This window comes from Myxine glutinosa, chromosome 1 (genome assembly GCF_964187855.1).
Source record: "Myxine glutinosa chromosome 1, kmMyxGlut1.1, whole genome shotgun sequence".
Classification (NCBI taxonomy): Eukaryota; Metazoa; Chordata; class Myxini; order Myxiniformes; family Myxinidae; genus Myxine; species Myxine glutinosa.
The window spans coordinates 63,375,710-63,389,275 of NC_136261.1; the positions used below are offsets into that span (position 1 = coordinate 63,375,710).

Below are 13,566 nucleotides of genomic sequence, written 5' to 3' on the forward strand. Positions count from 1 at the left end.
CCGCACGTGAAAAAGCTGAATGCCTCAACTCTGTGTTTGCCTCTAAATCTTGTGTCCCAAACCCATCCCTCTCTGTACCCACCGTACCCAGTCGTACCCAGCTGCTCCTGGACTCTGTGTCCTTTCCTCCTGACAAGGTGGAAAAGTTTCTGTCAACCCTCGACTCTGATTCTGCAACTGGTCCTGACGGCATCAGCCCACGGGTCCTAAAATCATGTGCTTCCGCTCTTTCACTCCCTCTTTCTGTTCTCTTCACCCTCTCCTTTGCTCAAGGTCATCCGCCTTCTGCTTGGAAATCAGCCAACATCACCGCTTTGCACAAAAAAGGTGCAAAAACAGATCCCAGCAACTACAGACCAATCAGCCTTTTCCCAATTATCAGCAAAGTCATGGAATCCATCATTGCTTCAGATATGAAATCTTTCCTCTTCTCCAATGGCTTGATCTCTGATCATCAATTTTGTTTCAGACCTGGTCACTCTACTCTGGACATGCTGCTTCTGCTTTCTCAACAATGGATGGAGGTCCTCAACGCCAAACAGGAAATTAGAGCCGTCCCGCTTGACATTTCACGTGCCTTCGATACGGTCTGGCACCCTGCTCTGCTCACCAAACTCTCCTCCTTTGGTATCCATGGAAATCTCCACGCATGGCTGGCGGACTTCCTCTCTGGTCGTAGTCAACGTGTGGCCCTGAATGGGTTTCTCTCATCTCCTCTTCCTGTTCAGGCTGGAGTTCCCCAAGGTAGTGTTCTGGGCCCTGTGCTTTTTCTGGTCTTCATCAATGATCTGTCTGACTCTCTTGAAAATCCTCTCTATCTCTTTGCTGACGACTCTACTCTCTGTTGCTCCATTCCTCATCCCTCAGATCGGCAGTCTGCAGCCTCCTCACTCTCTGCAGACCTGGACAAAATCACAGACTGGGCAAACAAATGGAACATGTCTTTCAATCCTGATAAATCTCACACTCTTACGATGTCTCTCCGAAAAGACCGACTGGAAAACCCTCCCATCCACTTTCTGAATAATCCTCTCCAAGAAGTTCTGTCACTCAAGCTTTTGGGTCTCACTATTTGCCATGATCTTTCCTGGGAAAACCACATTTCAAATCTGGCCTCCAAAGCCAGTCGCCGACTGGGCATCCTCCATCGTGCGAAGTCCTTCCTTGGCACACCTGAGCTCCTCACCACATACAAGGCTTTCATCCGCAGCTCTATGGAATACTGCTCTCCCCTCTGGTCTGGTGCTCCTGCCTCACACCTAGCCCGTCTTCACGCTGTTGAAACCAAAGCGTTCAGAATCATTGGAATCTCCTGCGATGAAGCTAACTCCAAGGGCCTTTCACTCACTCACCGCAGGCAGGTTGGTGGTCTTTCCATCTTCTACCGACTCCTCTCTGGCCTTGCCCCCCCCCAGCCCTCTCTGGGCTCTATCCCCCAAATATTCCTACAGGTCGCACAAGATCTGCCTGCAACCCTCTTATGGTTAAACTGCCAAAATCAAGACTTTCTGCTCACCTTCACTCCTTCATTCCTCTTTTCTCCCGCCTCTGGAACAAACTCCCTCACTCTCTTCAATCCCACTCCACCCTCCAGGTCTTTAAAACAGCTGTTCACCACCATCTCTTATCCTCCCCCATCCAAAACCTTGATCTTTTCTACCCCCGCTAATTTCGGTCCCCTTGTGTTTTATACTTCTCCCACCCCCCCCCCCCCTTCCCACGCCTCCTGCCCCCAAGCCCTCTCCCTCCCACACTTCTCCCTGCTCTCAAATGTTGTGGTTGTGTGCTTCCCCTTCTCTCCCCATCTTGTCTTCCGCTCCCTCTTTTTGTATATTTTGTTTGTCTGGTTGATTTGTTTGTGAAATAAATGTTAGCTCTTTCACGAGCCTCGATTCAGTATACAAAAAAAAAAAAAAAAAAAAAAAAAAACATTAATATCATCAATAATTTAGATAAACTGCTTCTCAAGAACAATTTTGTTGATTGCGATTCATAGTTATGAAGGTTTAAGAGGAAACAAAATGTAGAATTCAAAACTGAGATTTCTTTTGTGTCTCATTCATGTTTTAAATTTCAATATATATTGTTGGAATATGGAAAGATATTCCCTCTCTGGGGTGGACTGGGCGATGCCATTTAAAATTTAATTCTCTTCCTCGTATTGGATGCAGGACCATTCCACCGAGATGTCGTCGATGCAACTGTCTGGCGAGAAGAACCTTTTAAAATTTGTACATCATTTAGTCGCTGGACTACTGGTGTCGGCATGACACAGACACTCCATAGTTTAATACAACACAAATCCTTAACAATATCCACCGATATAAAAACCACATCACCCCTCCCTTCACGTCTTGATGCCCCCACCTCTCCACTAATTCCCGGAGGGGACACCGTGCGAATCTTCCGAACAAACCCCCTCACCCCCATCCTTTCCTCCAAGGCTCTTGGGCGATCGGTCTTGCCCCTCAATTTATTTCCAGCCTGTCCTTGTCGAGAAGACCGACTGGGGCGGTGAAGCACGCTCAATCAGCGAAGCTTCCTTTTCAATTGTCGGGTTCAAAAATAAACTCGACTGGATCATTCAAACATCAAGCTGACAAACCTGCAAGGGCTTGCATCCATGCATGCTCCCACATGCAGCACCCCTTGCTCCACTCACCCCGAGCCAGAATCACACTTACTACACTCTGGGGAAGCTGTTCTGGATCTAACCAGTCCGTCTTTGATTGTTTCACCACACACATTGCTCTCTCTCCTCCTTGAGATCCATTATATGCACCACACTCCGGTGAACCCACCCCCAGATACACCATCAATCTTCCATCCTCCAAAATAGAAGAAAGGTCGTTAAACGAGCCCCAACCCCCAATTCACCATCAATCTACCAACGTCTAAAATCGAGAAAAGGTCGTTAAACGAGCCCCCACCTCCAGATACACCACCAATCTTCCATCCTCTAAAATAGGGGAAATGCCTTTAAACGAGCCCCCAACCCCAATACACCATCAATCTACCAACGTCTAAAATCGAGAAAAGGTCGTTAAACGAGCCCCCACCTCCAGATACACCACCAATCTACCATCCTCTAAAATAGGGGAAATGCCGTTAAACGAGCCCCCACCCCCAGATACACCACCAATCTACCAACGTCTAAAATAGGGGAAATGCCGTTAAACGAGCCCCCACCCCCAATACACCATCAATCTACCATCCTCGAAAATAGGGGAAATGCCGTTAAACGAGCCCCCACCCTCAGATACACCACCAATCTACCAACGTCTAAAATAGGGGAAATGCCTTTAAACGAGCCCCCACCCCCAGATACACCACCAATCTACCATCCTCTAAAATAGGGGAAATGCCGTTAAACGAGCCCCCACCCCCAATACACCATCAATCTACCATCCTCTAAAATAGAAGACAGGTCGTTAAACGAGCCCCCACCCCCAATACACCATCAATCTACCAACGTCTAAAATCGAGAAAAGGTCGTTAAACGAGCCCCCACCCCCAGATACACCACCAATCTACCAACGTCTAAAATCGAGAAAAGGTCGTTAAACGAGCCCCCACGCCCAATACACCACCAATCTACCAACGTCTAAAATAGGGGAAATGCCGTTAAACGAGCCCCCACCCTCAGATACACCACCAATCTACCAACGTCTAAAATAGGGGAAATGCCTTTAAACGAGCCCCCACCCCCAATACACCATCAATCTACCATCCTCTAAAATAGAAGAAAGGTCGTTAAACGAGCCCCCACCCCCAATACACCATCAATCTACCAACGTCTAAAATCGAGAAAAGGTCGTTAAACGAGCCCCCACCCCCAATACACCACCAATCTACCAACGTCTAAAATAGGGGAAATGCCTTTAAACGAGCCCCCACCCCCAATACACCATCAATCTACCATCCTCTAAAATAGAAGACAGGTCGTTAAACGAGCCCCCACCCCCAATACACCATCAATCTACCAACGTCTAAAATCGAGAAAAGGTCGTTAAACGAGCCCCCACCCCCAGATACACCACCAATCTACCAACGTCTAAAATCGAGAAAAGGTCGTTAAACGAGCCCCCACGCCCAATACACCATCAATCTACCAACGTCTAAAATCGAGAAAAGGTCGTTAAACGAGCCCCCACCCCCAGATACACCACCAATCTACCAACGTCTAAAATCGAGAAAAGGTCCTGAAACGAGCCCCCACCCCCCACTCTCCCCAAATGTACTTGTGTTGTTTTTTTATTTGTTTCCTTCATCTTCGGGTTTACGTTGTGATTTGATTTATGAATAAACATTTGATTCAATGAAGAAACCTGAATTTTCTTGTGTTTTCAGGTGTTGAACCCTCACGGGCTGTGGAAGAGAAATCCGTGTTTGCAGGTGTTGGTGACGCGGTGACGCTGCCATGTTTGTTCAACAGATCATTGTGGAGAGAAGGGGCTCGGGTGGAATGGTGGAAATACAACGTCGACATCATGCACCAAGACTTCCCGGATGAAGGATTCACTCGGCGTGGATATAATAATATGTACATTACCGGCCATGGAGTCAAAGAAGGAGATTTTTCTCTCCTTATCTCACCTGTAAGTTATTATGATTATGGAACATTCACCTGTTACCACGTTAATAATTCCACTGACAAACGAACCAAACTCGCTGAGGTGAAACTCGTTACTGCTGCAGGTGAATATTTATCATTATGTTTATTAATAAATACAATCATTGAATAAACACAGGTGATTAATATAAATTAACGAAGTAATTAATTACAATATAATGTTTGTTCTTCACAGTGAGGAGCCGGGGGAACCCGGTAGAGGAAGGTGGTGAAACCACCTTGAGGTGCTCGATCTATGGTGCTGATGTTGACGTGGAGTGGATGAGGGGGCACCTGTCGGTAGGAAAGGGACAGGTAATGAGAGTTTCACAAATGGGGATCACTGATGGGGGTAAATGGACCTGCGTCGTCTCCACAATGAACAAAACTCGTCTCACCATCAATCACTTTATCAACGTCTATAAACGTGAGATAATTATTTAATTATTGTCTTATTATATAATTTATCTTTAATTTCACTTTTATTCACATTTGTTATTCAACATTAAACATTCAATTTCTCGTGTTATTAAACATCCCATTCCCTCTCTTACAGGAGGATCACGTGATGGTGTAAAGAGATGTATTTATATAACTCCAGTTAACAGTAACATCACCTTACCAGGTGTGAATGATCACAGCACTCGATGGTATAAAGTGAATGAATCAAAATCTCTGATGAAGGATCGAGATGAACAAACAAATGGGAAATTCACAATCACCGAGGATTTCTCACTTAGAATCTCCGATGTTCGTCCCGAGGACACCGGACATTACGAGTGTCGATCTGATCGGGATATTTATTATATATCGATCATCATCATCATCACAGGTAAGCTGCTCCACCTGGAGTTATTGTAACACAAACATGATGAGTTTCAAATAGGTTTTTATTATAAAAATAAACAACATCTTTACTTTCACCTCCAGCCACAGTGACTCCAGGGAAAAGAGTTTCCAATGGAACTGCAGTGACTTTCAACTGTGAAATTTCGCATCCTGTACCTGGTGTGACGTTCGGGTGGCGCCATGTAACGTCTGATCGTGACGTCACAAACCAGCCCAGTTTCACTTTCACATTTACTCCTGAAGATGCAGGAAAATGGATGTGTGTTCTGTATGGAGAATCAGGAAGAGTTATCACAACAATCTCACAAACAATTACAGAAGGTACGTTTTGCACCTTTTGGACACGTGACTCGGCTAATCATTGTCGTAACATTTAATCTATAATATTGAGGACATTAATGATAAAGCTATTTGATAGATGTGATTAAATATTGTTAAATAATGTATAACATAAACTGGATCCACAATGCAGAGGGTACAGGTAAACCACTGTGACAAGTCTGCACTCAACATCAAATTTGTGACGTGTACCTCTGGTTCTGTGCTGTGATTATAAAATCCCTAACACGTTATGACGTCAGTCCCGGAATACCCTGTCATTCCCGAGAGTAATCCTGACGTGATGGAATGATGGAACAAAAATGTATCTCTGTCCATCATTGAAGGCCGTGAGGTCCAACATTAATTAATTGTTATGCAGCAGAAGTGCGATCCCTCCCTAGTTGATTCCTTCTGTGCTGAACTGAGCTCAGCCATCGTTATCCCAGCGAGATGGAAACTATTTGTGTATGGAGACTTCAATTCCAAGCCAGGAAATCTCTGTAAATCGGACAAGGATGTTTGTTGTTTGGTAAGTGCATGGGCTCCTATGGTGCAGGTAAATGTAACAGCAATGGAGACGGACTGGCAGCGTTAATTTGAGCCAATGGCCTATTTGTCACTGGCACAGCCTTTGAACACCTGAGCCATCACCAAACAACATGGACAGGACACATTGCTGATCACAAGGCTCCACCAGATTCCACTCTCAACTATGACCATAAGTAGTAGAGGGGTCAATATATGGTTGAACCCCAACAAAATTCATACAAAAGGTTTTTCAATGGAATCTGGTACCATTGGGCATGCTAAATAACATACTAAAAATCGAGTAACATCTGACTTCCGGAAAGGGGTCATTTTCAAGATGGCGTCCAAGATGGCCGCCGGGAGCTGAAAATGGCCATATCTCAATTATTATTCAATCTAGAAAGGTGGTTTTGGTGTCTAACCCTAGGTTTTAGGGCCCAAGGAATCCAATTGAATCAATAAAATTACCATCAGTTAATTATTTATTGACAAGTCCAAGATGGCATCCCAAGGTGACATCCTGATCCACTAAAATGGCTCTGTCAAATAGTAGTCAACCTAGAGAGATTTTTTCAGTGTGTATACCTAGGTTTAAGGCACCCAGGAAATCATCAAAATTACTTAAATAAGCACAAAGTAATCGGGTAATCCAGTAAGCCAGGTTTACCAGCCCATGAGGCATTTGTTGTCTTATACAGTTAGTCGCTATTCATCGTCATCCTCCGACTCACCAGAACGCACCATCCTCCGCCAGAAACGTCTTCCGAAAGGCTGATAAGCCACAACTAGCTCACGCGATCTGTGATCATGCAAGTGATGCCATCCTAGATTCTGTACCAGAAACGGAGATCCACGGCCTTGATGGAGGTTCACTCCTTCACAGAATACCATGGAAGAGTGGAGAAAGCTATGGTGAAATAGCGCAGTCGTATGCTGACTTCACCATCCAGCGTTATGGTTCAGCTGCGACCATCGTCTTTGATGGCTATGAGGAAGGGCCGTCCATTAAAGACAACACGCATCAGAGAAGAGGACACAATATTCATCCCATTGTCAGCTTCACTGCTGAGACAAAGTTCTCAGGCAAGAAGGAGGAGGTCCTGTCAAGAGATATCAATAAACAGAGACTGATCGGGATGATAAGTGATGAACTGAGAGAAAGGTATTGCACTGTGGTCAATGCACCTGGAGATGCTGACGTAGATATAGTAAAGGCTGCAGTGGAGGCATCTCTTCTACACACCACTACACTGATTGGAGAAGATACTGATCTCCTTGTCTTACTCCTTTACTATGCGCAGGGAGACAGTAAGAGCCTTTATTTCAGATCAGACAAGTCCAAAGCTGATGGCAGTTTTAAAGTGTATGACATCAACCGTCTAAAAGAAATCCTCGGACATGACATGTGTTCTCAGTTGATATTCATCCATGCCATGACTGGTTGTGACACGACTTCTCGGATTTTTGGTGTTGGCAAAAAGACTGCTTTCCAGAAGCTTGTAAAAGGTGACCCTGTCCTTCGGTCTTGTGCCAACACATTCACCATCCCAAACCAGACCACAGAGGTGATCGATGACCTTGGATGCCGAGTAATGGCTATCCTCTTTGGTGGCAAGTGCAAAGATTCCCTTGCAGCAATGCGATATAACACCTTCAGCAAGAAGGTTGTCTCTGCTTCGTCTTTTGTAACACCCGAACGTCTGCCCCCAACTGAATCTGCTACCAAACTTCACTGTCGTAGAGCATACTACCAGATCATGGTGTGGATGGGAAAAGAAGAGGGTATGGATGCCATGAAATGGGGGTGGAACCTGCAGGATAATCAGTTTGTCCCACTTATGTCAAGAATGAACGCTGCTCCAGACAGTCTGTTGAAGGTCATTCATTGTAACTGCTCCACTGCCTGCAAGACACTCCGCTGCTCTTGTAGACGATATGGACTACCATGTACTACTGCCTGTGGACCGTGCCAACTTGAAGAATGTGACAATCCACATAACAAGTTTCTTCCAGAGAAGTCGGAGGATGATGATGAATAGCGACTAACTGTATAAGACAACAAATGCCTAATGGGCTGGTAAACCTGGCTTACGGGATTACCTGATTACTTTGTGCTTATTTGAGTAATTTTGATGATTTCCTGGGTGCCTTAAACCTAGGTATACACACTGAAAAAATCTCTCTAGGTTGACTACTATTCGACAGAGCCATTTTAGTGGATCAGGATGTCACCTTGGGATGCCATCTTGGACTTGTCAATAAATAATTAACTGATGGTAATTTTATTGATTCAATTGGATTCCTTGGGCCCTAAAACCTAGGGTTAGACACCAAAACCACCTTTCTCAGTTGAATAACAATAGAGATATGGCCATTTTAAGCTCCCAGCGGCCATCTTGGACGCCATCTTGAAAATGACCCCTTTCCGGAAGTTAGATGTTACTAGATTTTTAGTATGTTATTTAGCATGCCCAACGGTACCAGAATCCATTGAAAAACCTTTTGTATCAATTTTTTGGGGGTTAGGTGAGGTTGTTTTCGGGAGTAACTAGGGAGTAACTCGCCTTCAGATGAACCGAATGTGTCTACTCTACGACACCAACGCCACACTAAGCAAGGAGGTCGAGTCAGATATTACCTTTCAAGACCCGTCAGTGAAGAAAAGAGCAATAAGTGAAGTGGATGTCACACTGATGACCCTCTTTCGGTGAAGCTGTCTGGACAGCAGAAAGCATTGCAGCGATGTATCTACAAAAGTGGCAGGGGAGTGAAGATCGCACTGAACTACTTGAGGAAGACAACACCATCCTGTGCCACATCAGAGAATTCCTGAGAGAACTCGCCATCTTTCGAGCAGACTATCTGGTGGATAATATCACTGCCACAGATGAATGTCGAAAGATGTTTCGGGCTGTCACAACACTGGGGGTTGCCGGTCCCTTCCCATCGCTCGCTCTGCACAACTCTGAAGGAAATGTAATTGGGATCGACCAGGGAAAGTCTGATATGATCAGAGAATGGTTCAATAAATATTTCAGAGACCCAGATGATGATCTTTACACCAATTCACAAGCGATCCAAGGGCACGACACACACCAGTCGAAGCAGTAGCAGTTGAGAATGCAATCACAGCCCTGAAGAATGGGCATGGATCTGTACCTGATGGCATCAGTGATGAACTCCTGATAGTCCTTCGGCCAGATTGTGCAATCTCCCCCGAGTGACCCACTCCCCCCCCCCCCCCCCCGCACCTCCTCCCCACCCTATTTGGGTTGGGAGTTTTTAAACCATGATTTTTCATTCATAGGGATTCCAAGACTTTGAGATATGTTTGTTTGCCATTTGCCAGAGGGTGCTCTTTTGTGTCACAGACTCATTTGTACTCATACCCCAAGCACACAAGTGTAAAATGAGCGATTTCTAAATATGCACAAGCCAGCTGTTGGCTTAACGGATAAGGTGGCTGATTTTAGATTTTAGGGTCTTTAATCGATCCCCTGTCATGCTGTTGATTAACACCAAGTGGGTTGACTGAGCCTGTCATCCTTCCGAGGTCGGCAAAATGAGTACCAGATGACTGGGATGAATGAGCCATTCGAGTATCCTGCATTAGAATGGTGACCCGTCCATGATTGTGCCCACTGGCCTATTAAACTGCTTCGGCAGCCCAATGCATCTGAAGATGCAGGAGTGGTTCTCTTCGAAATGAACACCCACGTGACAACATTTATCTATGTACAGTATGAGATATCAAAATGTATTGTTACGTTTGTGGGGGGTAGGCAATGAAATACCTCAGTCCAGGTAGAAGTGTATAGATTACCTTGCTCTGAATGTCGCGATGAAGAAGAAGAAACCCCATTTACCATAAGTAGGGATCTGTTAGACCATACGTCGTGTAAGAGTGTATCTTGTTTCCCATGATGAGGAGTGGGGTTATGTTAATTAGTTAGGGATTAATGGTAAATTCCCTGTATGTAATTGCCTCTGTCATTTCCCCTCTGTTCCTTCTGACAATGCAGCACATACACATAGTCAAGCAACCACATTAATAACACTAAATAAAGCAACCAGAACCGGGACATTCAACTACCGCTGGTGCCGCAGCCGCCATGTCGCAACATCAAGCAGACTGGTCAGTGAGGCCACGCCCCAAAGAGCAGTGATTGGTTAGGACGGTCATGGAATGAAGAGAGGGACCGCTGGTTGGAGCAGGCACGGGCGGTGTCGGATGACGTAAGAGCTCCGCAAACAAAAGACTGTGTTCCGACATTTTCTCTCTTTTTGAGTTCTGGCTTTGGTGGCAAACGGTTGTGTCCTGACATTCTCTCTCGACATCTGGATTTCAGAGCAAATGGTCGTAGTTACACCTCACTTGAGCTGGGACCTTGAAAGTGAATGGATGGATATACAGCATACTTACACTTGGGACATTCAAACAAGCAGATGTGGACATCTACTCCTCTTGTGCCAGGAACATTGGAGTCGGCATTATATATCACTGGCTTAAGGTTTTGACGATCGTCGGGAGGGGCGGTCGCAGCTCGTCGGCCCTTCTTTTGATCGGTTCAGGCGACCGCGTTGTCCTCTCTGTGGCTCGTCGGTGCTGGCTGTGCGTCATCTGGGTGCTGTGTGAAGCAGACGGTGAGTGGAACGGGCACGGCCTGCTCACTTCGAGCTCGGCGGCTAGAGGACCAGCCTGCACACAGAGGTCTAGTTCCCGCTCGTGGGCTGTGCGGTCAGGAGTTTTTCCCGCGCAAGGACGGAGGGCCTGTGACGATCCGGGAAGAACGAGGGGACCAGAGCTAAGTGCACACGCCATTTTGTTACTTTCATTTATTTCTTTCCTTGTGTGTATTTGAGTCAGTGAGGAGGATCCTCAATTTAGGATTTTAATATGTTACCGTGCATTCTTTTATCACCGGCATTTCTTTCAATAAAGCCGGTATTTTTGTACAGTTTAATTCCGTGTTGGTTTGAGTTGATTATAGCAGGTTCGAAGACGTCCAGTGGGGCTAGTGAAGGCAAGAGCTTCGCTGCCCCCCCCCCCCACCCACGTATTAACTCTGTCATATTTGGATTGAGTGCCTCGGAGTGTTAAGCTCGTTCAGCTATCCGTTTCCTTGGAGGATTTTAATGCCTATGAATGCGACAGTATCTTTTGATTAATCCTATCATAAAAACATAATAATTGTACGTCTGCTATTTTTAAATCTCAATAAAGACAATAAATGCACTCGAATATGTCAACTTTGGCATTAATTCCCTTTTTAAGGGAATTCACCATCAATCAATGCGACACAGAGTCATTGTTGGTGCACTTTGATCAATTACTGTATGTACACCATCTTTTACATTGACAACAAACATCAAAATAACCATCACATCAGTATTTTGGTGCCTCTATGGAATGCCTTACAAGAGTCACACACATGTGTTGAATCTATGTACAGCTGAGATCTATATAAACAAAACGATATCAACATTATCTACTTTTTTCCTGGTGTTTTGTTTCACAGGTCAAGGCACTCAGAATTGTAGAATATTTATTTGGATATTCATTGCGTACGTGCTGCTGTTGGGCATTGTTTCATCAATTCTGATTTGGGACCTGCTCAAAAAGAAAGAAAGGTAGGAACCAATCCTTGCATGTTACATGAACTTTGACTTGATATTTACTTTGAAGATTTCTATTTGTTGGGGAATAAACCTGGAAAAGTGAAAGCAAAGGGAAACGCAATCACTGGAATTCCCTTTATCTCTCGTATTCCTGAAACACATTTGTGAACTCTCCAAAACTAATAACAGGCATTGTTGTCGTTATATTATTTTGGAAATTTTGAACAGGACACAGTTGCAAACAAGATTTATATATATTTTCATGAAAGTGTGCTATGACAGCCATTTTCATGAAATATCATTCGTTCCGTATTATGTGAGATGTGGATGTAATAAGAAAGACACACTCGGTTGTATAGTATGTGCTCATTGGACAATATAAAGCAGTTTCTTAAACAATCCTACTGGTGTTGTTTTATTTCACAGGAACGAACCAGAAGAAGTCGAGATGAAATGAAATGCACAACACGACATGTGAAAGTTTAAAATATCCGGATTCGTACCTGTTGCTTATTTTATACAGCCCAAGAACATGTGGGTCCATTCACCTGCTTCAGTTATATCAAACAATTAAACTTAACAATTGAAATATTTCCATGCACCATTAATCAAGGTCACATTCTTAAGATGTGGCTAAAGGACAATCCTGTTTACTCACTCGTGGTTCGGATACTCTTTCAAAGGTTTTTTAACTTCTAAAACTTTCCGACCTGCTCGTGTGTGTGTGTCCCATGATTTCTGATGTTGAGTAAATATTGTGCGTTGAAATTCTGTGCAACCTCAGGTGAAAGTTTTGCTAGAATTGTCTAATTTGCACAATGTACAAAATATTGTTTTACTTTTCACAACCTCCTCTCCTCTGGCCTATATCTATCTGCTCTCTCAGTCCTCAGCCCCTCCGAAATGTACAAGTTCTTCCAGAAACCTCCTCTTGGTCCATCTCTCAAAATGCACACTTCGAGCACACATCCACTCTTTTGTTTTCTCCCAACTATCTGTATAACTACCTTCCTGGGATTTTTTCAATTTCACATTCCTTACACAACTCCAACTGCAGCATCCTCTCCTGAGCTACGACTGTCTTCTTTTGATATCTTTCTTTCTACTTACATCGTTACATGTGCATCTGTTTTGTTTTCAAATTGACCATAAATATCGATAATAATCATTGAGGAGAAATAATTGTTTGATTTCCATAAATATCATGGAGGACAGTGGTACTCCATATGGAGATGTGATCATGGAAAAAATGGCCGCCGCATCAAATGTGTACCAAGTGATGTGCTGAGAATATAATATAGAATGAGGATATAAACCTTTTCAAAGCCAAAACTTTTACCCTCGAGCGTTTTCTGAACGACCAAGACTTAAAAAGACTCCAGGAATACAACGTGAAATGCCACATCGGGAGATCGCTACATCACTAAATTGTACTTCTTCGTCTTCCTCTTCCTCTGGCCTATTGCACACAACCAAAAATAAAAAAGATATAAACCATTTCAGGCCAAATTTACGAAAGGTGTTTAAGAGTTCGACAGGTGTAGAATTGCTTATCGTGCGATGATCACCCGTTCAAAGTTAATCTCCAATCGCTGAAGAGTGTTTATCTAATGGGGAATCAAAAAATAATCACAAGC

The 13,566-nt window shown here is 44.3% G+C and overlaps 1 protein-coding gene across 3 annotated transcripts in view; it reads left to right on the forward strand.

Annotated features, from left to right (window-relative positions):
• LOC137424697 (T-cell surface glycoprotein CD4) overlaps nucleotides 1-13,244 on the forward strand; it is a 35,361-nt gene extending 22,117 nt beyond the window's left edge. The window contains exons 2-7 of one of the 3 annotated variants that reach the window (XM_078772436.1): nucleotides 4,351-4,698; nucleotides 4,809-5,039; nucleotides 5,172-5,444; nucleotides 5,543-5,782; nucleotides 11,830-11,941; nucleotides 12,356-13,244. In XM_078772436.1, coding sequence (XP_078628562.1) covers nucleotides 4,351-4,698; nucleotides 4,809-5,039; nucleotides 5,172-5,444; nucleotides 5,543-5,782; nucleotides 11,830-11,941; nucleotides 12,356-12,386 — 1,235 coding nt within the window. In that variant the 3' untranslated portion in view covers nucleotides 12,387-13,244. Of the gene's footprint in view, nucleotides 1-4,350; nucleotides 4,699-4,808; nucleotides 5,040-5,168; nucleotides 5,445-5,542; nucleotides 5,783-11,829; nucleotides 11,942-12,355 lie in introns of all 3 variants that reach the window. The other 2 variants (XM_078772433.1, XM_078772438.1) reach the window with 2 other exon arrangements.
• Nucleotides 13,245-13,566: the final 322 nt, after the last annotated feature.